This window comes from Quercus robur, chromosome 9, assembly GCF_932294415.1.
Source record: "Quercus robur chromosome 9, dhQueRobu3.1, whole genome shotgun sequence".
In the NCBI taxonomy this organism is placed as follows: Eukaryota; Viridiplantae; Streptophyta; class Magnoliopsida; order Fagales; family Fagaceae; genus Quercus; species Quercus robur.
The window spans coordinates 42,993,856-43,018,521 of record NC_065542.1 but is presented as its reverse complement, the minus strand read 5'-3'; the positions used below and the strand labels follow the sequence as shown (position 1 = coordinate 43,018,521).

General features: G+C 40.7%; 1 protein-coding gene across 1 annotated transcript; it reads right to left on the bottom strand.

Moving 5' to 3' along the window:
• Positions 1–16,285: 16,285 nt before the first annotated feature.
• On the bottom strand, positions 16,286–22,633 carry LOC126698524 (glutathione gamma-glutamylcysteinyltransferase 1-like). The gene is made up of 8 exons (XM_050395820.1): positions 22,468–22,633; positions 21,593–21,749; positions 20,948–21,186; positions 20,387–20,550; positions 18,912–18,963; positions 17,667–17,894; positions 17,039–17,548; positions 16,286–16,631 (listed from the first exon to the last, which is right to left on the bottom strand). Exons 1-8 carry the CDS (start codon positions 22,540–22,542, stop codon positions 16,545–16,547), a joined length of 1,512 nt encoding a protein of 503 aa, XP_050251777.1. The 5' UTR covers positions 22,543–22,633; the 3' UTR covers positions 16,286–16,544.
• Positions 22,634–24,666: the final 2,033 nt, after the last annotated feature.

Genomic DNA, 24,666 nt, shown 5'->3' with positions numbered 1-24,666 from the left:
GCGATTTGAATCGGTGATGTGAATCGGTGTTGATGGAGATCGGTGATGGGTTGACGGAGATCGGTGTTGATGGAGATCGGTTTTAATGGAGATCGGTGTTGATGGAGATCGGTGATGGGTTGACGGAGATCGGTGATGGGTTAACGGAGATCGGTGAGATCGGTGTTGATGGAGATCGGTTTTAATGGAGATCGGTGTTGATGGAGTGCTTGTGATGGTGCTTCTGGGTTGATGGAGATCGGTGGATTGGAGAGGTGTTATGGTGCTTGTGATGGCTGTGGTGTTGATGGAGTCCTTGCTCTGCTGCCTCTGGGTTTTGACCGTGAAAGAAAGAAGAAAGAAGAGGAAGAAAAGAAAGAGGAAACGGCAGAGATAAAAGAAAAAGAAAGAAAGAAGAAAGAAAAGGATGTATTGGAAAAAGAAACGGTAGATAAAATAATATTAAAAAAAGAATATAAAAATATTATTTATATAAAATATAGTGTATAATAGATGAACTGATGTGGGTGTTTTGTAAAAATAGATGTGTAAAATAGAAAAAGTAGCTTTTTTGATGTAAAATAGATGATAAATTTACACGAGCTGATGTGAATGCTCTTAGGATGGTACTATAGCACAATTGCAAAACAATTTGCAATTCTTAGTTTTTTCAAGTCCAACTGCTGGGCTCTTTTTGTGCCTTGATGCTAAATTTTCCCTCCATTTTCCATTTACAATTGCCAATGAAAATGCTCTAATGATGATGAGCCAGGCTAATTGTTGATTAGGTAACAACAGCTTGTTTATAATTTTTTTTTTTTTTTTTTTTTGCTGAAAGTGATACTTGTAACTTCAAAAAATTTGAAAAATTAAGAAAAAGGGGAAAATAAAATGTGTGGTTTAAAAAAAGTCGTACATAGAAGCTAAAAAAAGCTGTATATTTTGTGTACGGCACCGAGATTCCAAAGCCCATACTGGCCTTGGGCCCAGACCCATCTAGGCCCCGGGCCCAAGCCCATACCGGCTTTGGGCGCAGGCCCAGCAGAAAGGTCCAGTTACCTTATGCCCTTCTTGAAACTGCCTTAGAGTAAAAACAAGTTTTGGGTATTGAGTTCCCAGAGTTGACCGGTTAAGCTTTCCCGGTCGAGCGTATGAGTCATGTCCGGGAAAATCATGATATGCACGGGAAATTGAGTTGCCGAACATAATCGGTCAAAATGGAACCAAGTTCCAAGATCATAAATGCTGCACCGCCCTTTCACCTAAACACCCACTTTAACCAGATAATACTGGACCTTCAGTAGCACTAACAGTGACTGTAATCATAATCTCCCCACTAACCTTGGCTATAAATAGAAGAAAGTTGGGAGAAGAAGGGGTTCAGAAAATTTGAGAGAAAACAGTCAAGTGAAGTGAATATCAATTGGGCGTTGCTTTGAGTCTCTCTGCCGAGAACGACCCATAGTAGGAAATCCTTTAACCCACTACAAATAAATTGTGAGCCCAAGTGAACTAAGGCCCAGAAGGCTTATACTTGGTTCTTACAATTGGCGCCCACCGTGGGGCCCTCCTACAAAGCTGTGGTTCGACTGGGACTCAAACGACAGGAATGTCTGAGGAGCGTTCAGGAGAGCGTGCATCAAGCGGCTCCATGGGATCTTCTCGGGGGTCAACATGGAGGGAGAGAAGGCAGAAACGACGGGAAGATAGGGAGCACCCAAGAGGGGAGGAAAGGTCCGGATTGGGAGAGGGGTCGGCTCAGACACACTGGACGGTTTTAGACGTCTCGGCGCATCGACAGTATGACGAAAGGGACCGAGAGCTGGAGCGGTTACGCAGACTGGTAATGGATTTAGAGCTGGAAGCAAGGGGTCGGCGACATGAAAAGAATCGCAACCCCCAACAAAGGAGAAACCAGGGTGAGGGCTCCAGCCGGTCTAGTACGTAGCGATCCTGAGACCGATCGCGTTCCTAAGAGTCACACCGGCAACCACGGGAACCACGTCATCAGCAGAACCGTTCACGGTCGCATGGTTACGATCACCAAGGATCAGAATCGCCGGAGGAACGACTGCACCACAATGCCGCCATGGACGCCATGAGCCGAGCCTTGCGGATGGCGGCCCGGTCACCATTCTCCGATGAAATTGAACGGGCCCCGATGCCGAGCAGATTCACACGACCACCATTCAATTCGTATGAGGGGAGGACAGACCTCGTGGAGCACGTTAGCCATTACATCCACATGATGTCTTTGCATGCGCACAACGATGCATTGATGTGTAAAGTATTCCCCTCTAGTCTCGGCTCTACTGCACTGAGATGGTTCAATGGGCTGCGGAAGGGTTCTATACACAGCTTCGCCGAGCTGATTCAAGAATTCGGCAGCAGGTTCGTGACATGCAGCCGAGTGTAACAGCCGGTTGACGCACTACTTTCCATGAAGATGAGGGTCGGGGAAACCCTTCGGAGTTATGCCAGCCGATACTGGGAACTCTACAACGAGATTGGTGGAGGAAACGAGAAAATTGCAGCAAGCACCTTCAGGATGGGGCTCCCTGAAGATTCTGAATTACGGGAGTCACTGACGAGAAGACCCCCCGAGGATATGAGGCAACTGATGAGACGCATAGAGGAGTACAAACGCCTGGAGGATGATCGGCTGCAAAGCAGGGGGAAAGCTCCTTTAGTGGGGAGATCTTGTCAAAGCATTTTGCCGACGAAACCGAAAAGAGACTTCAGAATGCAGCAACCAGAGGCGCAGATCGACGGGGTTAATGTGGTGTTTAAAGAGCCCGTGCACAAGATCTTGGAACGGATAAAAAACGAGCCATTCTTCAGGTGGCCGAACAAAATGGGGGGCGACCCATCCCGGAGGAACCAAAACCTATACTGCACCTATCACAGAGACAAGGGGCACACCACCGAGCAGTGTCGGGTGTTAAAAGATCATCTCGGATAGCTAGTAAGGGCCGGGTACCTAAAAGAGTTAGTAACAGATTCCATTGACCGAGAAACCGGGCAGGGCGCCCAACAGAAAAGGAATCCCCTTCCACCACCCCTGGGGGTAATCGAAGTCATCCATGCCGTACCAAGAAGGGCAGCAGCGGCAAAAAGGGTATTGACAGTGGCCTGCGCGGAGGAAGAATCATCCAAGAAGAAAAAGAAAGTTGGACGGCTGTCCATCTTGTTCGGAGAAGACGATTTAGAAGGGATGATCCAACCCTACGACGATGCTTTGGTGGTGACAGCCCGGATAGGTGGATTCCTGGTGAAGAGGGTAATGATTGATCAAGGAAGTGGGGCTAATGTCATGTACCCGGACCTCTTTGAAGGGCTCGGGTTAAAGACCCAGGATTTGGCAAAGTATGACACGCCGTTGGTCTCGTTTGACGGGAGAGTTGTAATTCTCGAGGGGCAAATCTCTCTCCTAGTGGACATGGAAGGCAAGGGAGTTATAGTTACATTTATAGTAGTCCGATCATTCGCACCATACACCGCAATCCTGGGAAGGCCGTGGATTCACGCCATGGGGGCTGTTCCGTCCACCCTTCACGTGAAAGTAAAATTTCTTACTGAGAATGGAGTTGCCGAGGTAAGGGGGAACCAACAGGTGGCGAGGCAGTGCCTTGTCGCCGCGGTCAGGTGGGAGAAGGAACAGCTTGGTCAAACTGAGGAAAACGAGAAAGAGAATTCATAGCAATTACAGAAACCCCCGGGGGAAACTGGGGCGGACGTTGTTGAGGAGGTGCTGAAGGTAAGAATTCTCCTAGATACTGACAGATATTTCCAGATAGGTACAAGCATGAATGACCGGGAAAGGGTAGAGATGTTGTTGTTCCTGTTGCAGAACATAGATGTTTTCGCATGGAGCCCGTATGAAGTGCCCGGCGTAGATCCCGAGTTCATTGTCCACAGACTCAACGTGGATTCATTGTTCCCCCCGAAGAAGCAGAAACCGAGAAGAGCGTCAAAAGAACATGTCGGTGTAGTAAACATGGAGGTACAGCGGCTGAAGGAGGCCGGAGCCATAAAGGAGATATTCTTCCCGAAGTGGTTGGCAAACACTGTCGTGGTGAAGAAGAAGAACGGGAAATGGAGAGTTTGTGTGGATTTCACAGACTTGAACAAGGCATGTCCCAAGGACCCATTCCCGATGCCCAAGATTGACCAGCTAGTAGATGCAACATACGGGCACCCGAGGATGAGCTTCCTAGATGCCTTCCAGGGCTACCACTAGATTGCCTTGGCGCCCGAAGACTGAGAAAAGACAGCATTTATCTCCCCGAATGCAAACTATCACTATGAGGTCATGCCGTTTGGATTGAAGAACGCCGGGGCTACGTATCAGCGAATGATGACGAGAATGTTCCGAGAAAAAATTGGATGCACAGTTGAAGTTTATATCAACGATATGGTGGTAAAAAACAGAATTGAGTCACAGCATACCGAAGATCTCCAGGGAGTGTTCGAGATACTACGTCGGCACAAATTGCGCCTGAATGTCGAGAAGTGCACTTTCGGAGTGGGGGCTGGTAAGTTCCTGGGATATCTGATCTCTACTCGGGGAATAGAAGCTAACCCCGATCAAATAGAGGCCGTGAACCGCCTCAAACCACCAAGCAATCCCAAAGAGGTACAAGTGCTCACTGGAATGTTAGCCGCCCTGAACCGATTTATCTCCAAGTTTGCCGATCGCTGCCAGCCGTTTTATCAGCTTCTGAAAAAGTGGAAGGGGTTTCGATGGGACGAGAGCTGCGATGAAGCTTTTCGAGAACTAAAGGAATATTTGGCAAAGGCACCGAGGTTGATGGCCCCGGAGCCCGGGGAGGATCTGTTTATGTACCTTGCAGTCACCGATCATGCCGTAAGTGCTGTGTTACTAAGGGACCGGGGAGTGCAAATGCCGGTGTATTACGTGAGCAAAACCTTGGTCGATGCCGAGACAAGGTACCTGCCTCTTGAAAAGTTAGTTTTGGCCCTGGTGCACGCCACGAGGAAGTTACCACATTACTTCCAGGCACACACAGTGTTCGTCCTCACCGAGTATCCATTGCAGTCACTGTTGAAGAAATCCGACTTCACAGGACGGATTGCCAAATGGGGGACTCGGTTGGGATCGTTTGACATAAGATACCGACCTAGAAACTCGGTGAAGGGACAGGTTCTCGCCGATTTCATTGCAGAATTTACACCCAAGAATGAAGGCAAGGTAATCTGTAGTGCGGAGATTCGCCCGTGGAGGTTATTTGTGGACGGCGCATCAAATGCTATGGGGGCCGGGGCTGGTATTGTCATAATCACCCCTGAGGGTATACGATTGGAACACTCCTTCAGATTGGGGTTCAAAGCCTCGAACAACGAAGCCGAATATGAAGCCCTACTGGCCGGGTTGAGGGCAGTATTGCATCTGGGCGCAAAGGACGTGGAGATCTACTCGGACTCTCGGCTGGTTTTTTATCAGATCACTGGGGACTTAGAGGCTCGGGACCCCCGAATGAAAGCTTATCTAAGTACGGTAAAGCAGATTATCGGTCAGTTTGGAACGGTAAAAATATCCCAGGTAGCCCAGTCAAAAAACAAGCACGCTGACTCTCTTGCCACGTTAGCCTCATCGGCTACCGAGGACATGCCAAGGCTTATCACGATAGAACTTATAAGGGAGCCAAGCATCTGTGTGAAGAGTGTTCTCGACCAAGCCGGAGTAGAGGTTGCGCAGGTGGCGGTGGCCGGTCCATGTTGGATGAACCCGATCATAGACTTCCTTTCCGAAGATAAAGTTCCAGAGGATGAGGCCGAGGCCAATAAGATTCGACGAATGGCTCCCAGGTACTGGCTGTCTTCGGACCGAAAGTTGTACCGAAGGTCCTTCGCGGGCCCTTACCTCTTGTGCCTGCATCCTGAAAAAGTCAAGGAGCTTCTGACCGAGCTGTATGAGGGAGTGTGCGGCGGGCATGCTGGGGGACGATCTTTAGCACACAGAGCAATGACACAGGGGTTTTGGTGGCCACAGATGCAGAAGGATGCCGCCGAATACGTTCAGAGTTGCGAACAATGTCAAAAGCACGCCCCAATGATCCATCAGCCGGCAGGACGTCTAAATCCTGTCAGCAGCCCGTGGCCATTCGCACAATGGGGGCTTGACATCCTCGGGCCATTCCCCCGAGCAACGGGGAACCACCGTTTTGTATTGGTGGCTGTAGATTACTTCACAAAGTGGGCTGAAGCTGAAGCCTTGGCTAATATCCGGGATATTGACGTGAAAAAATTTGTATGGAAAAACATAGTTACAAGGTTTGGGGTGCCGAATTCGCTAGTGACAGACAATGGGCTACAGTTCGACAGCAACGCTTTTTGGACCTTTTGCAGCGAGCTCGGCATCAAAAACAAGTATTCAACCCCGGCATACCCACAAAGCAACAGCCAAGCTGAAGCAGTAAACAAGACTATTTTGAACGGGCTTAAGAGAAGGTTGGATGGAGCGAAAGGAAGATGGGCAGAAGAGCTACCCAGAGTTTTATGGGCCTACCGCACGACCCCCAAGAGATCCACGGGGGAAACCCCGTTTTCTCTGACATACGGAGCAGAAGCAGTGATACCAACCGAGGTGAGCTTATGCAGTGCACGGGTCGCCGGGTTTGACCCCGTACAGAACGCCGACCTGATGATGGAGCATTTGGATTGGCTAGAAGAATGCAGGGAGGCCGCGACCATACGGCTTGCCGAGTATCAGCAGAAGCTGGCCCAAAGGTACAACCGAAATGTAAAGGCCAGGGAATTCCGTGCCGGGGAACTAGTGTTAAGAAGGGTAGTGGGGAACATGCGGGACATGGCTGCAGGGAAGCTTGCTCAGAGTTGGGAGGGACCATACAGAGTCACAGCCATCGTGGGTGCAGGGGCCTACTACTTGGAAGACCTCGACGAGAGGCCGCTCCCCCGACCATGGAACGCCAACAACTTGAAGAAATTCTACGCATAATCATCGGTGTAAGCCAGAACTTGTATTCCATTAAAATTAAGAGCATGATGAACTTTTTTGTATATGCTGTTTTTGACTCCGTAACCGCACACCAAGAGAATCGCCAATAAATCTCTAAGGACAGAAACCTGACTCTCGGCTCGATTAATATCGCTGAGCAGGTGGAAACCTTACAAATAAGTCTCTAAGGACAGAAACCTGACCCTCGGCTCGATCAATATCGCCGAGCAGGTGGAAACCTTACAAATAAATCTCTAAGGACAGAAACCTGACTCTCGGCTCGATCAAAATCGCCGAGCAGGTGGAAACCTTACAAACAAATCTCTAAGGACAGAAACCTGACCCTCGGCTCGATCAATATCGCCGAGCAGGTGGAAACCTTACAAATAAGTCTCTAAGGACAGAAACCTGACCCTCGGCTCGATCAATATCGCCGAGCAGGTGGAAACCTTACAAATAAATCTCTAAGGACAGAAACCTGACTCTCGGCTCGATCAAAATCGCCGAGCAGGTGGAAACCTTACAAACAAATCTCTAAGGACAGAAACCTGACCCTCGGCTCGATCAATATCGCCGAGCAGGTGGAAACCTTACAAATAAATCTCTAAGAACAGAAACCTGACTCTCGGCTCGACCAAAATCGCCGAGCAGGTGGAAACCTTACAAACAAATCTCTAAGGACAGAAACTTGATTCTCGGTTAAACTCAAATCTCCGAACAAGTGGAAACCTTACAAGCGAATACTCTAAGGACGAAAACACGATTCTCGGTTAAACCAAAGCCTGATGAAAACCTAACCCTTTTACAAATACTAAGTCCATTAGCGCTCTCAAATTACCCACAGCGCCGCACAACAGGTTTTCGGGGGTACCATTCTATTAAGCGGCCATAGCACTGGCATGATTCAAGCAAAACACATAAATAGATATAAATTCATTCAACAAATTGAAACGGAAAAAGAAAACGGACTACTAATTAAATAAATAAAGGCAATTGTTTAGTCACCACACCCCGGTGACGTGGGCAAATAAAACCAATAAATTAAGGCAATTGTTCAGTCACCACATCCCGGTGACATAGGCAAATAAAACCAACAAAATAAAAATAAGCTAGTAAATAAAAGTAAAATCAGCTGGGAGGTTGGGTCGGCGGTGTCACTTCCTGCTGGACGGTCAGGGGAAAAGGCGGGTCCTCACCGAGAAGCTCCTGCACAGTCGGGATACTGGTGGCTTCCATTTCCTCGGGCTCGGCGTGAGCATCGATTTGTTCAACCAGCTCCCTCATACTGGCCGTCTCCTCCTCATCAATAGCAACCGGGGCATCTTGGGCGGCAGGTGCAGGGCTCGGGAATGGAATTTGGCCGGGGTCTCTCAGAGGCGAATCCTCAGGAACTCCCATTGCTTGGAGAGCGGCAAACCACCCGGCCTCAAAACCCATATTCCGAGCCCGAGCCACTACCGGCTCTGCGGAATTTTCGGCATCAGCAAAACCGACATCGTACCATTTCTGCTCCGCGGCTGCCAAACCTGCCCTGAGATCGGCAATCTCCTCGGCGTTGGAGGTATTAAGGCTGATGGCTTGGGCTAGCTTGACCTCCGTCTCATTCTGCTGAGTCAGGAGCTCCGCGTACCTCTTCTCGGCCAATGCCCGGTTCTTCTCCGCAGCAGCAGCCTTTTTCTCAGTAGACTCAGCAGCCTTCAGCTTTTCCTTAGCCGTTTTCACCGCTGACTCCCGCGCCTCCTTCGCGCGCTCGTTTTCCTCGGCAAGCTCCCGGGCCCGGGCAACCACAATGTGAGCCATTTGAGCGGCCTAGCAAGCGCAAAGGTTAGAAAGGAAGCAAAAGGAAATCTATATGAAGGAGTAGATAGACAAAAGAATTACCGCAATGGCGTGCCACTCTAACTGGCGCCCCACAGACTCCTTGGATCTCTCCTCAAAAGCGTGCACGTCCTCGGGAAGTTGAAGAGCTTCAGCCAAAGTTTGGGCAATACGGCCGCCCTCGCCCTTATCCCACATCCGAACACAGGCAGTTGAGGGCAATGGCTTGCCGTCCAGAAGGAACTTTGGCTCCTACGCTGGAGCCACTTAGGAGGAGGATGCGCCCCCCGTGCCAGCTTCGGTTGGCGGCTCGCGGATAACGATTCCACCTGTTGGTCGAGGAGGAGTCCGGACAGCGGCATCTCCCGGTCCCGTGGAAGGTTGATCGGTAACTTTTTGTTTCTTTCGGGCGCGTCCGGCCTGCGAGGAGGGTGGGGGCTGAGACGTTTGACCCCGGCCCTGGGAAGGCGAGGGCTGATTGGGTTGCCAGGCACCGGGCACGAACCGTTCTATTGACATCACCTTCCTTGATACCATCCTTCCGCTTGGTCGGATAGCTTCAGCTAGCAGGGCAGCCGCTTCTATCACTTGTTGTTGAGGCACAGTGGCTGGATTCTCGGGAATGGGCTGCTCTTGCCCTTGGTCTTCTTGCTGTATGGCTTCGTGGGCTATCTCCCTGAGGCGCCGGGATGCTTGTTCTGCGGATTCGTCTCGCAAAGGGGCTAGCTCGTCCGCGCAAGTAAACCGCCGACGAAATTCCCTCGCTTCCCCGGTTGTAAGCTTCGGCGGCAAAAAGTTTACGTACCGGACGTCTATATATGATTGCAGAGGGCTATCTACTATCAGTGCCTGCTTGAAAGGCTGCCAAGTAGAATAAACCGGCTCCACTCCGAGGATCAAGTGCGAGGCCCGGAGTTATCCGTCCCAATGCACGTATATCTCGGAACGGAGGACGAAGTTTAAATCTTTGGCGTGGACGGTTCTGAGGTCCTGCACAAACACTTTGCCGTCTGCAAAAGAACAGGTGACGCATTAGTCTCTAACAATAAAAATTTTTACTCCAATAAGAAGAAAAGAAGAGGTGGAGGAAAGCAATTATATGAAGGGGATGGTATGAACCCACTTCACGCCGTGTAAGGGGGCAAGGGATCTCCCCGGCAAACCAATTGCCACGCACCCTAACGAACTCCCCGACGGAGTTCCTGTTCGAATCAGGTAGGTATGATATCAGCCGTACCCGTGCATCTCTTGTCTTTAGGTAATAATTGGTGGCTTTACTCCCACAGAGGCTATACATTTGGTTAATGTCATGGTGGTCTAACTGTAAGTTAAAGGTGTGGTTCAACTTACTGACACAACTAACTACCCGGTAAAAATTGGGGGGAAGCTGGTCAGGGCACAGCCCATAGTAAGTGAGTGTGTTTATCAAGAGGGGATCTACGGGGAACCTGACCCCACCTTCTAAAATGGACATCAAAGGAAAGAAGGCTGTACCCTGCCCTCGGTGGAGTTCAATATCACTCTCATGGCAGTAAGCCACATCCACGTCATCGGGAATGTTAAATTTATTCCTAAAGGTGGCCAAAGCAGCCGGGGATTCTAAAAGGTAAGAGTAACCCATCTATAACGTCTAAAACTACAAAAGTGAACTCAAAGAAATAAAGTTGAAGGAACAGGAAGGGGAAGAAAAACTTACTTTGGGTTCTAAGGAGGAAAAGAACACTGGGCAAGCAAGCGCACAGAAATGTGGTCGGCAGAGAGTAAGCACTAAAGATCAGAGGCGAAGGGAAAATGGAATGGCGTTCAGAGGGGGACTATTTATAGAGCCAAAAAGAAATGAAGGAAGAAGAAACGCTTAATCAAGCAATAAATGGGCACAGTTTACGAGCGACCCAGCGAATGCCAAGCGTAACCGATTCGCACGCCGCTTCGGTTCACGAACCGTCAGGCAATAATGACGACTGCGCCTGGCGCCGCGAAACGGCGCGTCTTTTGAGATGAATATTAATAAGAAGTGACAGTCAGAAGTCCCAGGCTAGAAGATTCCCGAGGTCAAAAGGCCCAGGCAGCTCCTTGATTCTTCTCGGCGACCGAGTATGAATCAAGGGGGGGCTATTGTACGGTACCGAGATTCCAAAGCCCATACTGGCCTTGGGCCCAGACCCATCTAGGCCCCGGGCCCAAGCCCATACCGGCTTTGGGCGCAGGCCCAGCAGAAAGGTCCAGTTACCTTATGCCCTTCTTGAAACTGCCTTAGAGTAAAAACAAGTTTTGGGTATTGAGTTCCCAGAGTTGACCGGTTAAGCTTTCCCGATCGAGCGTATGAGTCATGTCCGGGAAAATCATGATATGCACGGGAAATTGAGTTGCCGAACATAATCGGTCAAAATGGAACCAAGTTCCAAGATCATAAATGCTGCACCGCCCTTTCACCTAAACACCCACTTTAACTAGATAATATTGGACCTTCAGTAGCACTAACGGTGACTGTAATCATAATCTCCCCACTAACCTTGGCTATAAATAGAAGAAAGTTGGGAGAAGAAGGGGTTCAGAAAATTTGAGAGAAAACAGTCAAGTGAAGTGAATATCAATTGGGCGTTGCTTTGAGTCTCTTTGCCGAGAACGACCCATAGTAGGAAATCCTCTAATCCACTACAAATAAATTGTGAGCCCCAAGTGAACTAAGGCCCAGAAGGCTTATACTTGGTTCTTACATTTTGCATTTAAAATTTTATTCTTTCTGTATGTTTTTCAAGAATGCAAGAAGAAAGTGGATGATGATTGTTATGTAGGAAAAAATATAAACAATTAAAAATATAAATAATTTAATGAAATGTGTAGTGTAAAATAGATAATATAATGTGAGATTAGCCAAAATGGACATATACAACTTTTTGGTAAAATATTTAGCAATATACTACTGTTTGTGAAATATTTAGCAATTTATCACTTTTTTGAAACTCGAGTTTGTTGTGTAACTCAAGTTCTAGAAACTCGAGTTCTTTGAAAAAAATAGCATTCAAATTTGCTGTGTCATTTGGAACTCGAGTTTTTTTTGAAAAAATAGCCTTCAAATTTGCTGTGCCATTTTTTATGGAACTCAAGTTCCATTAAAAATTTTCCATGAAACTCAAGTTTGTGAAAAAAGTGATAGATTCCTAATTATTTCATAAACAGTAGTAAATCCATACATATTTTGCTAAACAGTGATATTTGGCCATTTTAGCCATGTGAGATGTTTTGAAAAGTAAGTATGTAAAAGATAAAAAATAGGTTCTTATGCTAATATAGATAAAATTTTATATGAGTTGATGCAAATGCTCCGACATCCATTAATCATTAATTTTAAGAAACATTTAATAGAATTTGAAAAGGCTGTAAAAAAATATTTACTTTTTTACTTTTCTATAAAAAGTTTTATAGAATAGTTTATTAATGGATCCTAATTTTTTTTGTTTTTAATCTTTTCTGGTTTGTAGAGTTATTTCACTCGTATAGTGCACATACAATTTGATTAATTTTGCACTTGTATTCTCATTTCCATCACATATTCTTTGTTCCTAAAGCAAACCTGAATTCTCAAAACGACACATCCCTTGTCTATCTTATCTGCCACGAATAAAATGCATCAAAATTTAGTCATAACTCTTAAAGATATTGATGAGGAGACTAAGGAAGACATGAATGCTATGTTTGGAAGTTTGGAGAGAGAGGGGAGTAGAGGGGAAGAGAGTAGAAGGGAAGAGAGTAGAAGGGAATGATTATCCTCTACCTTATTTAGATGCTTTTAAAATTAAGTAACGGGGAGGGAAATAATTAGTCTTTTCATAATTTGTTATTTTGTTAATATGGTAATGGTAAATTTGGTAATTCATTTGGTCAAATATTTCTATATTCTACTTTCCCTCCAAAATTTTCCAATTTGACGAAATTAAAAATGAGGGGATTAGAAGTAGTTAGAACCTCTTCAAACCCTTCCAAATCCTTCTCTTTTCTCCCTTAAAAAACATCCAAATAAGGTAATTTAACTTACTCTCCCTCCCTTTACTCTACTCTACTCCCCCTCCATCCAAACAAGTTAGAAGTTGCCAAGGGATATTTTGGGGTCATTGGAGAGACAAGCTAAGGTGCATGGACACGGGGATACGGCAATTTTTGAAAAATAAGGACACGACACGGCGGCGACACGGCGGTTAAATAATTAATTAAATTTTATATTTAGGCACATTTTTTAATATTTTTAGACATATAATACATTTATGTCTAAAATTCAAATTATGTAAAATTACAAATAAGTAAAATCACCTACAATATTTAACTTCAATAAAGACACACAAAAACAAATTTATAAATTATAAGTTATAAGTAATATAAAAAAAAAAAAAAAAAAAAAAAAAAAAAAAAAAAAAAACGACAGAGGTCACCCACAGGCCAGTGAGGCCACAATAGCAGTTAAAAAAAAAAAAAAAAAAAACAAACAAACGCGTTATAAATAAGTGCTTAACAGTACACGATACACCCACCCACACCAAAATTAACATTTGAAAGAAAGAAAGAAAGAAAGAAAAAAAAACAGAGAGAGAACAGAGGAATCGGACCTGTTGTCCGCGCCGAGAGAGATAGAGATCAGAAGGGACAGAGGGCACGACGTCGATGTCAGAGCTCACCGATCGGTCCGATATAACTCCGGCGAGGGACAGGGGGCAGCGGCAGCGACAGAGGGAGGGTCGGTTTTAGCGACAGAGAAGAACTTGAGAGTGAGATATGTGGTTTCAACTTTCAATTTTCAGACTCTAAACATGTTTTATTGTTTTAGGGTTATCACAGAATCAACGGTAATGGTAAATCTATGCTTTTTTCTTTTTTTTCTTTACTGCTGGCGTGTCGGACGCGTCGGAACCGCGTCGGCACCGTGTCAGCACCATGTCGGAAAAGCAAAAAAAAAAAGGGACACCGCCAGGCACCGGAATCTGGCGCGTTGTCCCCGTTCCGGTGTCCAACACGTGTCGAACACGGACACGACGCCAAAAATGGCGTGTCCGTGCAACCTAGGAGACAAGGAGAAGGGTCCAAGCCTTTGAAGAGGGGAGGGGAAGAACCAAGAGAAGTAAGGATTGGTGCAAGTTTCGAACCTGACTAGAAGCAAGAGTTGACACTTGACAGCATTGTTAAGAGAGTTTAGTTTATCATTTGATTTAATTGTAGCATATAGCTAAAGCTTTTTTCTTTTTATTTTTTTAAATTTTTTACCAGAATAGCTAAAGTTATCTATCATAAGTCCTGGACAAGATTTCAAAAAAGAGTTTAAATATAAAATAGAATTTAAAATCAATTAAATAAATATATTAGAATAACAAGTTGTATAATTGTCAAATTCTAATATATAGTGTACACTATATATATTTTTTATTTAATTATAGCTATCTATGCTAATCCTATTCTATGGTATTTGTATCACCATCTAAATTAAATTAATTAAGGGTCATGCCAATGAGTGCTTTTAGGGTATTGGTTAACAATCTAGTTAAAGAAAGTTTTTATGAAGAAAAAAAAATTAATGTTTTGACAGTTTTTTTTCATTTTTCATAAAAATGATGTCAAAATTTTCTTAAAATAGATTGTTAACCGATACCCCATGGGCACTCGTTAGCATTTCCCATCAATTAATATCTAAATTAACATATTAGTGAGTTTGAAAGGCAGTGATTTTTTTTTGTTTTTTTGTTTTTTTGAGAGAGTTTGAGTTAAGGTGTTAATTGCTTAAGTTTTGTCATTTATGTTACGCATTCTCAATATCCTAACAGTTTCACAAAAATGTCCAATGATTAGTTAACTTAAAAGATAATTTGTACAATTAATTGAACATTGCAGAATAATTTAAAATTAGGATGTTGGTAGTAAAACTTATAGTTTAAGAGGAATAAAGTAAATACACCAATCATTTATAATAAATAATTCCCACTAAAACCACGATAGTGTAGTATGGTTGTTGAATATATTGATGTACATTGAAGACCCAAAAGGAGATAATATTTTGATCAACGACCTTGCCCAATTATAAGTGTATGGGATCTTGTGATAATTTCAAATCTAGTAACTCAGACAAGGTTTTTAATTCCATTTGAACTTAATTTTTGAAAATAAAAATAAAAATATATTTTGTAAGACCTTTTGTAACAAATCCATCCCTTTCTACGAGATAAATCATTAGCTTTATTGACATCTTACGTGTTAGAATATTCCATTATCTCTCTCTCTTAATGAACATAAAATAAAAATGATGACAATACAACTTAATTATTAATTAACTTCAATTTAAAACTCATGTTGATGCCATGCTATTGTTATATTGTTTTATAGTTGATTTTTTATATATAAAAAAATTATTTGATTTATTCAGAATCCAATCCTACCATCCAATTCTGTAAGACCGTTCTGTGGCATTAACATTACTATTGAATGTTTATTTATTTATGTTAAACAACAATGAAAATAGATGTCTACAATGTTACTTTTGGTGTTGGTCAACCCAAAGCTTTTAGGTAACATATTGGAAAGAGAGATGTTAAATTACAAAATATTTTCTATAATAAATTTGACCTGCCAAAAAAATTAATTATTATATATAAATTTTAAAAATTTTATGATTTTATTATTCTTAAAAATATTTGTGATCACCCTAAAACTTTTTAGGCTTAACATAATTAATTTTTGGACAAAATTTGACAACAAACTTAATTGTAGACTAAGACTACAACTTCACTCAATATATAAATATATATATTTATGTGAATTGTGACAAATTTACCATTGGATTACATTTTCTTCTTATATCCTCCATATTTGCAAAATTTCAAAAAGATCATAAATCAATAGTTATGTTATTAATCAAATCTTTAAATTTTTAGTTTTTGTAATCTAAAATTATATAAAAACTTAAGTTTATTAATCAAATAGTAAATAACATCCGATTAACATGAAATTTGACATGTATTTTAAGAACGTAAAAAACATGCAATTCAACGGTTAGATTTTCAAAATATGTAGCTGTGTTAATTTGTTTAGTAAGAGTTGTAGTCTTAGGTTACAACTAAATTTGTAACCAAACTTTGTCTTAAAATTTTGGCCCCTTTAACAATATATTAAGTCATTACAAACAAAAAGAAAAATTCCAATAAATTTTTTATCTAACTAAAATTTTGAAAGAGATGTAAATTGTAACATTGATAATGAGACTATCATGCAAATATTTCAAAATAAGAAAATTTGTAGAAGAAAATTGTAAGACATTATGTATTTGTGTGTGTGTTTTGGTCAATGTATGAAGTTATATTTTTATTAAATTTTGGTCAATAAAGGCCACCTTGAAAAATATTCCTAGAGTCGCCACCGAAGTTACTAGTAATTTTCAACAAGTCCGACAAATAACACTTCTTTATTTTTCACCATTTATAACTTACCACCTTAGTGGTTGAAAAATTTTGTGATTGTAGTCTGAATCTAATGGAGTCTAAAAGAACTTGTGTGCATATAAACCACAAAATTTTCATTCCCAATTCATGGTCAGACTTGAGCGACGCTAGAGCTAGGATATTGTTGACAAGTTGAAACAGCTAATTCAACCAAAATCCTCAAAAATAGCAGGAAATAGCCTTGTTGCTGTAAGACTCTAATATTCTACCTTCTACACTCATAATGGGTAAGGACTTGCTCTTTTCTTAGACACATAAATACACTAACACAGAAAATGAGTCAAATGGGGGAGCTAAGAGAGAGGTGCACCAAGATCCTCATCTATCTTGTTCTCTTGGCATCTCTTGAGAAGGTGGAGCTGGTCTCTTAAGTGCAAAACCTGCCATACCAATTGATAATAGAAATCTTAGAAATTATAGTAGCATACAATGTAAAATTAGTACCAAAAAAGACAATCATGTATTGACTCTTTATCAACAAAACTTTTGCAGTATTGATCTGGGGCACAACTTCTTGACTTGCATACTCTATCAAACCTTTTTTGTGTGGTCATACTTGTTCAACATTTTCAAGAACAAAATGCATGTTTCCTTTGGTTCTCAAAATGTTGATCAATATGTAAATGTGAAAGACATACTATTACTTTAAAGATGAAAAGATAATGAGCACATGCAACAACATTTCTTATAAACAAACCACTCAGATAGATATCTAAACCATATTTGCAACAGAAGCGACAACTTAAAAGCACACCAATAAAATAAAATTTCTACATGAATTAGTTACCTCCTCTTGAACCAAGGTGGGAAGCTTTTCGGTCGAAACAAGGCTGGATATTTCCTGCAAAAGCTTCTTGTCTTTAATACCAGACCATGTTTCTGGAGGCAATGCTAGTAAAAGTGCAGTAAGAACGTCATTACTAGCTGGGAGCATCCCAATGTAATTGCTTGAGGCAAAGCAAGAGCAACTCTGTTTTGTTTGGGATGAAGGAACCAAAATGTCAACACCCTGCTCACATTTTCCATTAACCACTGTCCCAGACACTACCGTAACAGCCTTGTCACCATTAGCCTTCAAGCATTTTACACAAGTTTCGCGACAACAATATCCATTCAATGAGCCATACTTCCCAGCCCAAATTTCTGCTCCTTGGCAACAAACAGTTGCAGCAATGTTAGGCAAATTGTCTTCAAAACCCAAAGGTGGTAAGTTTTGGCAGCAAGAATTTGCTGAAGACAAAAATGCTGCCACATGTCTAAATAGGCCAGTCTCCTGCACCTGTTTCAATACTTCTTCCTGCAATAACAATTCTTGTCATTAAAAATTTGGAGGAAATGGAACAAACTTCAGAATTGAATCTGGCTCATCAGGGGGAAAGATGAATGTGAAAATGGAAAGGAAGTTTTTACAACACCTTCATGGCAACCCTTGCTTTCTCCTCTGTGCTTAAAGTCTGACCAAAATCCTCTTGACTCCTAACCTCTGCAATCCACTTGATAAATTCTCCAAAATTTGATGGGAGCGATGAGAAAACAACAGAGAGAACTTTCTGAATGTCATTCACACCCTCTGACTTCAAGAGAAGAGGAACATCTTCAATTATGTACTTTGCAATACTGACCCAACTCTCATGTTTACAGCTCTGAAAGAAGATCCAGAATGAAATCCATTATCTTATGCAATATAACTTAGTCAAGATTTCAGACATCTCCAAGCCCTAAAATCATAGACAACTAGACAAGTAATCTCTATCTAAATCTGTGTGTGTGTGTGTGTGTGAACAATAATCAGTATATGAGTGTGACAAACTCATTCAAAGACCAAACACCGTCCATGCAGGCATTCTTGCCAAATGAATACAGAATTTACCAAACCAAGTATATACATTCACCATCCTGTTGTTCATATGTTACCAAATCGTGAAAATCAATATGCAATGAAAATATTTTATTGTAATTAAATTAATTGAGAAAACATCTAGAAGATTCTGTAATGGGGCTTCACCCAAAATATAAACCTTTTCAGAGGCAAAGCTGCAATTTCATGCATTATAGTCTAGTTTGTTCCACATAGGAAAACAAGTCTGTGTATACATAAACTTTACAGACAAAATATGTAAGCATAGATTAAAATTATACAAACGATAATAAAGATTCTCTCAACACTGCAGCTATACATACTTGACAAAGAAATTCACTCTCAGCTTCAAAGTAGAATTCATACAGATGAGGCCCCTGTAGAAACCACCATCACTATTTTTATTTTTTATTTTGATAGGTCACTATTTTTATTTTTTGATTTGTAAGTTAGGCATGCACCTACTGGGTCATAAATCCACAACCTCAAGCTCCACTTACCTCTTACAAGAGGAGGTTCCATTTAAGCTAGAGCTCATTGGCCCATCACAATTATTAAGAGCAACAAAATCTTGCTTCTCAAGAAGAGGAGATGAAGTCAAAGTAAAAACATAACTATCCAAGTCATTTATTAGTATTGAGAAATTGCAACATAAAAATAGGTAGAATTATGTATTATTCCATTTTTGTGTGTGTGTGTTGGGGGGGGGGGGGGGGGGGAGGGGGGGGGAGGGGGGGAATGTAGGATGAAAGGGTGATACAAACAAGATGCAAAAACATAAACAATTATAACTCAAACATACCAGGGTATAAAGCAGTCCTGGCTCCCTGTGAGGCGTAGATATAAGCATGAACCTGAGAAAAGCACAATAACACATGATTGACACATAATCTATCTTGAATCAACAAATCAAATGCAAAAGCAACTATGATAGCAAATCACACAATGAAAAAGAAACATTTAACCTGAGTACAGATATGTTGGAGCATACTTGAAAAGAATTGCCTCAGTATCTCTCTATAGGCTTTGGGCAAGGTTTTCAATGACCTGTGTTTGAATGTTCTTGATATTTTTGCTCTTGCCTTAAAAAGAATCTCCCTTTTCGGTTTTTCCAACTGTGTTTATTTCTTTTCTTTTCTTTTAATTTAGTTTTTCATTTATAATCCAAAAAAAAAAAAAAAAAAAAAATCAACATAAAAGATTGAATGACGTAGTGGCATATAACATGTAATGACCAAGGGAGGTGCAGTGGAGGTAAACAAAACAATACAACAATTTGAAGGATGAATGTTTAATTATTTAAACTTTTACAAGAAGGCATTCAAACTGAACGTAATTGCACCCTGTTTGTAATTTAAATAAAGGAAAATTACAATTTATTTTTCTGTGGGTTGACCAACTAAAATAAAAATCATTATGGTTCCATTTAAAATAAAAAATTCTGCATTTTGAGGAAAAACTTTTCATTACAAATTACCATGTTGTGGTTTAATCCTATCACAATTTAGTCCGATATAAGCAAATTGAAGTTAAGAAATGACTCCCTGCAGGCCACCAAAAACTGTCGGTTGTGGACCTTGACTTGGAGGCTAGGGGGAATTGTCTAAAAGATGGTGGCAGCTCAAAAGCCAAAAGGAGAGAGCAAAATTAACTTCATGCTATGGGTGAGGTTGTTGAATAAGATTCCCTAAAGTTTAGATTAAAATGAAATTTTTATGGGATCTTTTAACAGAAACCTAATGATTTCATTTTAGTCAAGATCTTCTGTGGTTAAAAGTAGAAATTGTGTTAGTGGACTAAATTATGATAAGGCCAAACAACCAGGGGATAACAATGTTACTGAATGCACATTAAAAAAAAAAAACCCTGAGAAGCTCCTCTCCTAGTTAAACAAAAAAAGTAACTTTTCAGTGCTTCAATGAAAGAGGAATTAACTCTCTCTTCTTTTTTTTTGAGGGGGGGGAAGCAAAAAAAAAGGTTTCGCTTTTTAGTCAAAAATATGGGGACCCCAAGTTAGTTTCATATCTTTATTCTGCGGTTTGGCACAACTTTTAATTTGAGTAAGTCGCCTTCTTTGCTGTCAATATGAAAAGTCATCGGGCAATTGTCAATTATGACTAAAAATTTTGATAAATGTTAATTAGGTCTTGAACCAAAAGTTTCTTCAGTGAAAGAAATATCAAGAGTCAAGACAAACAAGTTGGTTCAAGCATGCATATCCAAATCATTGTGATTAAGTATAATAAAACACTAAAGAAAATATACATGAATACATACCCTCTATGTTGTCCAGTTGAATCATCAATAATATTCATTCCTTCCCAAAGATTACTGAGAGGAACCCAATGAGGAGGATATTTAAAACGTGCAACATCCAATATTAGCGCCATGTCTCTTCCAGCATGATAACCACCAATAGGTGAAAAATGACCTGTTCCTGTCTGCAAAAAAAAAAAAAAAACAATTGGTACTTACCACAATTTTTTTACATGTAAGACATTGCATTATTATAAAAGGTATTGGAGATTATAACACACCATACTTCTTGAATATTGTGCATCACAAACTTCTAAATGGTAAAAAAATCAAAATCCTCTTTCAAAAAATTTCATTTGAAATACTGATCGATACTGCATAATTGAACCTGCATGTTAATATTTTTGCTATTAAAGTAATACATGTTGTCAAGCTCACAGTTTTATTCCTCCAAATTGATTAACTGATTGAAGGTTATTACATACAAGGCCAGGATAGGAGCCCACCTATGCATGTAAACACCTAGGACACACACAGAGAGAAGGCAGTGATGAGTAAAATCTGCAATTGGTAAATGCTTACCTGTTTCAAAGCAGATCTATGATATGATGAGATCACATGACAATTATCAGAAGTGGAACATGTAATGACATGTTTACGGAATTCATCAATGGTAGTGTGATTTGTGCGGAAGGCTTCAACTTTTGCTCCAGCACAGTGAGCTAAACATACAACCTTCCCAAATGAGATGCCTCTAGTTCTAACATTTTCCAATGATTCACAGCAGTCAAGCATAGATTCATCAAACCATCTCCAAGGTCCTGTAAGTAAGATGAATTATAAGCCACATAACACATAATAAGTCATCATGTATCATCAAAAAAGATGAACAATATTTTACATGTTTTGGAATGGTCTCAAAAAGAAAAGAAACACCCATTATATTGTGCAAGAGCCAATTATGTAAATTGAAATCATCTATGTGGATAGGGGCATCAGATAATGAAATCAAGGCATCAGCAGCCAATTATAACAAACACTTAGATGTCAACAAGCACCTTTAAAGTGTCCTATGATTCATACTCATGCAAGAGAAAACAATAGTGACATGCTAAACCAAGCAGTTACAGAACCCCACTAAATGGCGGTGATTAGCATCGTATCAACTAGCTGGAACAATTAAACAAAACCTTCAATATGACAAGATTTAAACAAATTGAATAGTACCCTTCCATTTTCTTCCTGGATCAATAGCGAGGGCATTCAAGACCATGGACAGACTGGCCAATCCACAATATGCAGGCTCTGATTGTGTCTGAAAATTAGAAATCAACCTATAAAAGCCCTCCATTGTCCCATTTTGAATGGCCTCGATGAAAAGCTTCTGCAATTACAGAAACACACACAGGTTTAACGATTGATATTCGATAGCAACCAGAAATAATGACACTCCAACAAGTCAACAGCTAAAGAACCACACAGTATATCTGGTATCTAAATATGTATTTCCCAAATTAGCTTACTTATAAGAGTCACCGATGAAGTGCTAGAATAAAATTCTTTAAAAAAAAAAAAAAAAAACCCAGAAACCTATTTATTAAAAAAAAATCCTTAAATAAGCTAAACCCACAATGCAATCACTTCATACACTTACTTTTCTATAAAAAAAAAACACATAAGGATCATCCGTTAATCTTAAAATAACCATACCCAGAAAAGCTACCATCATAATAAAAAACACACAATTATAGTAAAAGAATCTGATTATTATATGCATTCAGATAACACTCCCATCTATATTATAAAAAAGAAACAACAACAACAACAACAAAAGACAAATAGAGAATCACAGTCCCACATTGCTAGATAAACTAAAAAACTTCAATTCTTTTCATTCTTAACAATAAATTTAACAAAAATCCGAACCAAACAAATCACAATCACAAAAAAAAAAAAAAAAAAAAAAAAAAAAAAAAAAAATCAAACGCATACAACAATTCAAACCCAGAAATACCCTTTAGTAGACAAATTCATCAAGATCATAAATTTGAAAAAAAAAAATTGAAATTGAGGAACTGAAAGAGGAGCAAACTGTAACTGACCTTGCCTTCAGAAGAAGCGAAATCAATTGCAGGTGGAGAAGGAAGTGATCGCCGGTACAACCCAGCCATAGCCATTTTTTATTTTTTTGTTTTTTTATTTTGTTTTTGTTTTCTTATTGCGTAAAGTAACGGTACAAAAGCTCCAACGTGAAAAAGGTGGAGGGGTATCAAATTGTTTTTTTTTTTTTTTTTTTTTTTTGAGAAAATATAAGTTTCTAAGTGATTTTTAATAAAAACAAATTATTAAATAATTAGAGATATCGTATTTAAATTCTCGATGTCTCTGTTGAAAACAGAGTGAAGTGTCGACGACTAAGATGAATCATACATGTGTTGTGTCGGTTGCAAGACATTTTGGTCTTTTGGAGTCTCTTGGTTTTGGTTGAAAGATTGACAAATTTTTTTTTTTGAGCAAAGAAAGATTGACAATTCTAGGAAAAAAATAAACAAAGAATCGTGTTTAATATGGGAAATTAATGTTGACTATGAAATATAAAATTATAGTTGTGGGAATTTTCTTTTTCTTTCCTTTTAAAATCAAGTCTATATTTAAATTATTTCAGCTCTATGAACCTGAGTAATTAAAGGTCATTAGTAATTAAGGTTCAAATCAAATCCTTGGTGTAAGGATAAATGGATAGTATCTTCGAACCAAATAATCCTAGACTCCTAGTGTAATTGTGTTTTCTCTCTATGCTCTATCTTGTCTTTCCTTTCTTTGGATTTCCAACCTGATATAACTATTATTAGATTAGGCATACTCTAACTCTCTATATCCCATTTTTAATTTTGATACAATATATACTGGTTAAGTCAATTGTCAAAAGTCACTAGACTTTTCTAATGAAATTCCAAAGCCCAATAATTATTATCAAATAGAGTTTAAATTCTATAAGGATGTGTAAAACTCAAGTTTTATAACTTTCAATCTCAACATATTACATATTAAAAAATAAGTACAACTACACCCAATTAATTCTAATAACCATATGAAAATCCAACCAAATTGGGAGTTTATTGAGATGCTATTGGGTATAGTATGATACTGTGATATATTGAGTAAAAAATTAATGTGGCAATATTTTATTGGATAGTGTAAAATATGAGTTTTGTAGGGTCACGTTTTGCAGCCCAAGCCCAAGATGTATGAGATCTTGGACCAGTGAGCCTGATACAATAAATTTGTAGAGAGTGGGTCGAAGAGCTAGGTTTTAGTGCATGGATAACAGTTAACATGGTGTTTTATCACAGTCAAGCAAGGATGAACTGAGTTTATCTAAGAGGGTTGGTCCTCAGCACGGTCCGAGGAGCTTTTTCTGGTGCCTCTTGAGTGATAGGGGTTTCAGCCCCCCTTACTGCTTCCCTTCACCCTCTTTTATAGTAGTTTACTTCCTCCTGATTTTGGGTTCCTAGTGCTGATACTTGTCCCATCAGCCCTTCCTCCAAGTTATTGGGAGTGGTTGTAAAGGCAAAAAAGTATGGCTATGTCAGATACAAGGCACTGAATGCAAAAATGGCAGCTTTTCCCTTAGATATTTCTATTCTCTCTGTTGTCCTTTTCTGTTTTAGTACTTTTCTTGTTCCATGGAGTGACCCGGAGTGCCACTCTCAATGATAGGTCGTTCCCTTTGTCCTCGGCTATACCTGGCCGAGGAGGGATTCTTCCCATGGCCGAGGAGGGGTTCTTCCTTGGACTGGGCTCCTGGCCCAACGTGTATATTGATATCGGCTCCCCGGTCTGTTACCCCCACAATAGCCCCTCGAGATTCTTCTTTTCTTCCCTATGGGAGAAAAGGGGGATCTCGATGTGATGATAGTCCTTTCGCGCCCATTTTGCACTATGTCTGATTGTAAGACATTCTTTCAGTTTATCCAAGTCGCGTTCCTGCCGTTTCGGTACACGAGGTGCGCTTTCATTAAGGTCTTTTTACGAGGTGATGCAAATCCAACGGTTGAAGACTGCTTTGGAAATTGAGCGAGATTTATCTCGCTTGTAATTCTTTCTTGGAAATTTGGGCAAATTAATTGCCACCAGGTTTGCCTCCTATATAAGACACATGAGGGGGGGGGGGGTCGCTCTTCTTCATTTACAGATCCTTGAGTTCTGCGAGAGTTTCAGGCTCTTAACTCTTCAGATGTTCCCAAGGGCCCCACCAAGGCGGTGATTGAGATTTAGGGAATGAAATGGCCAAGGATAAG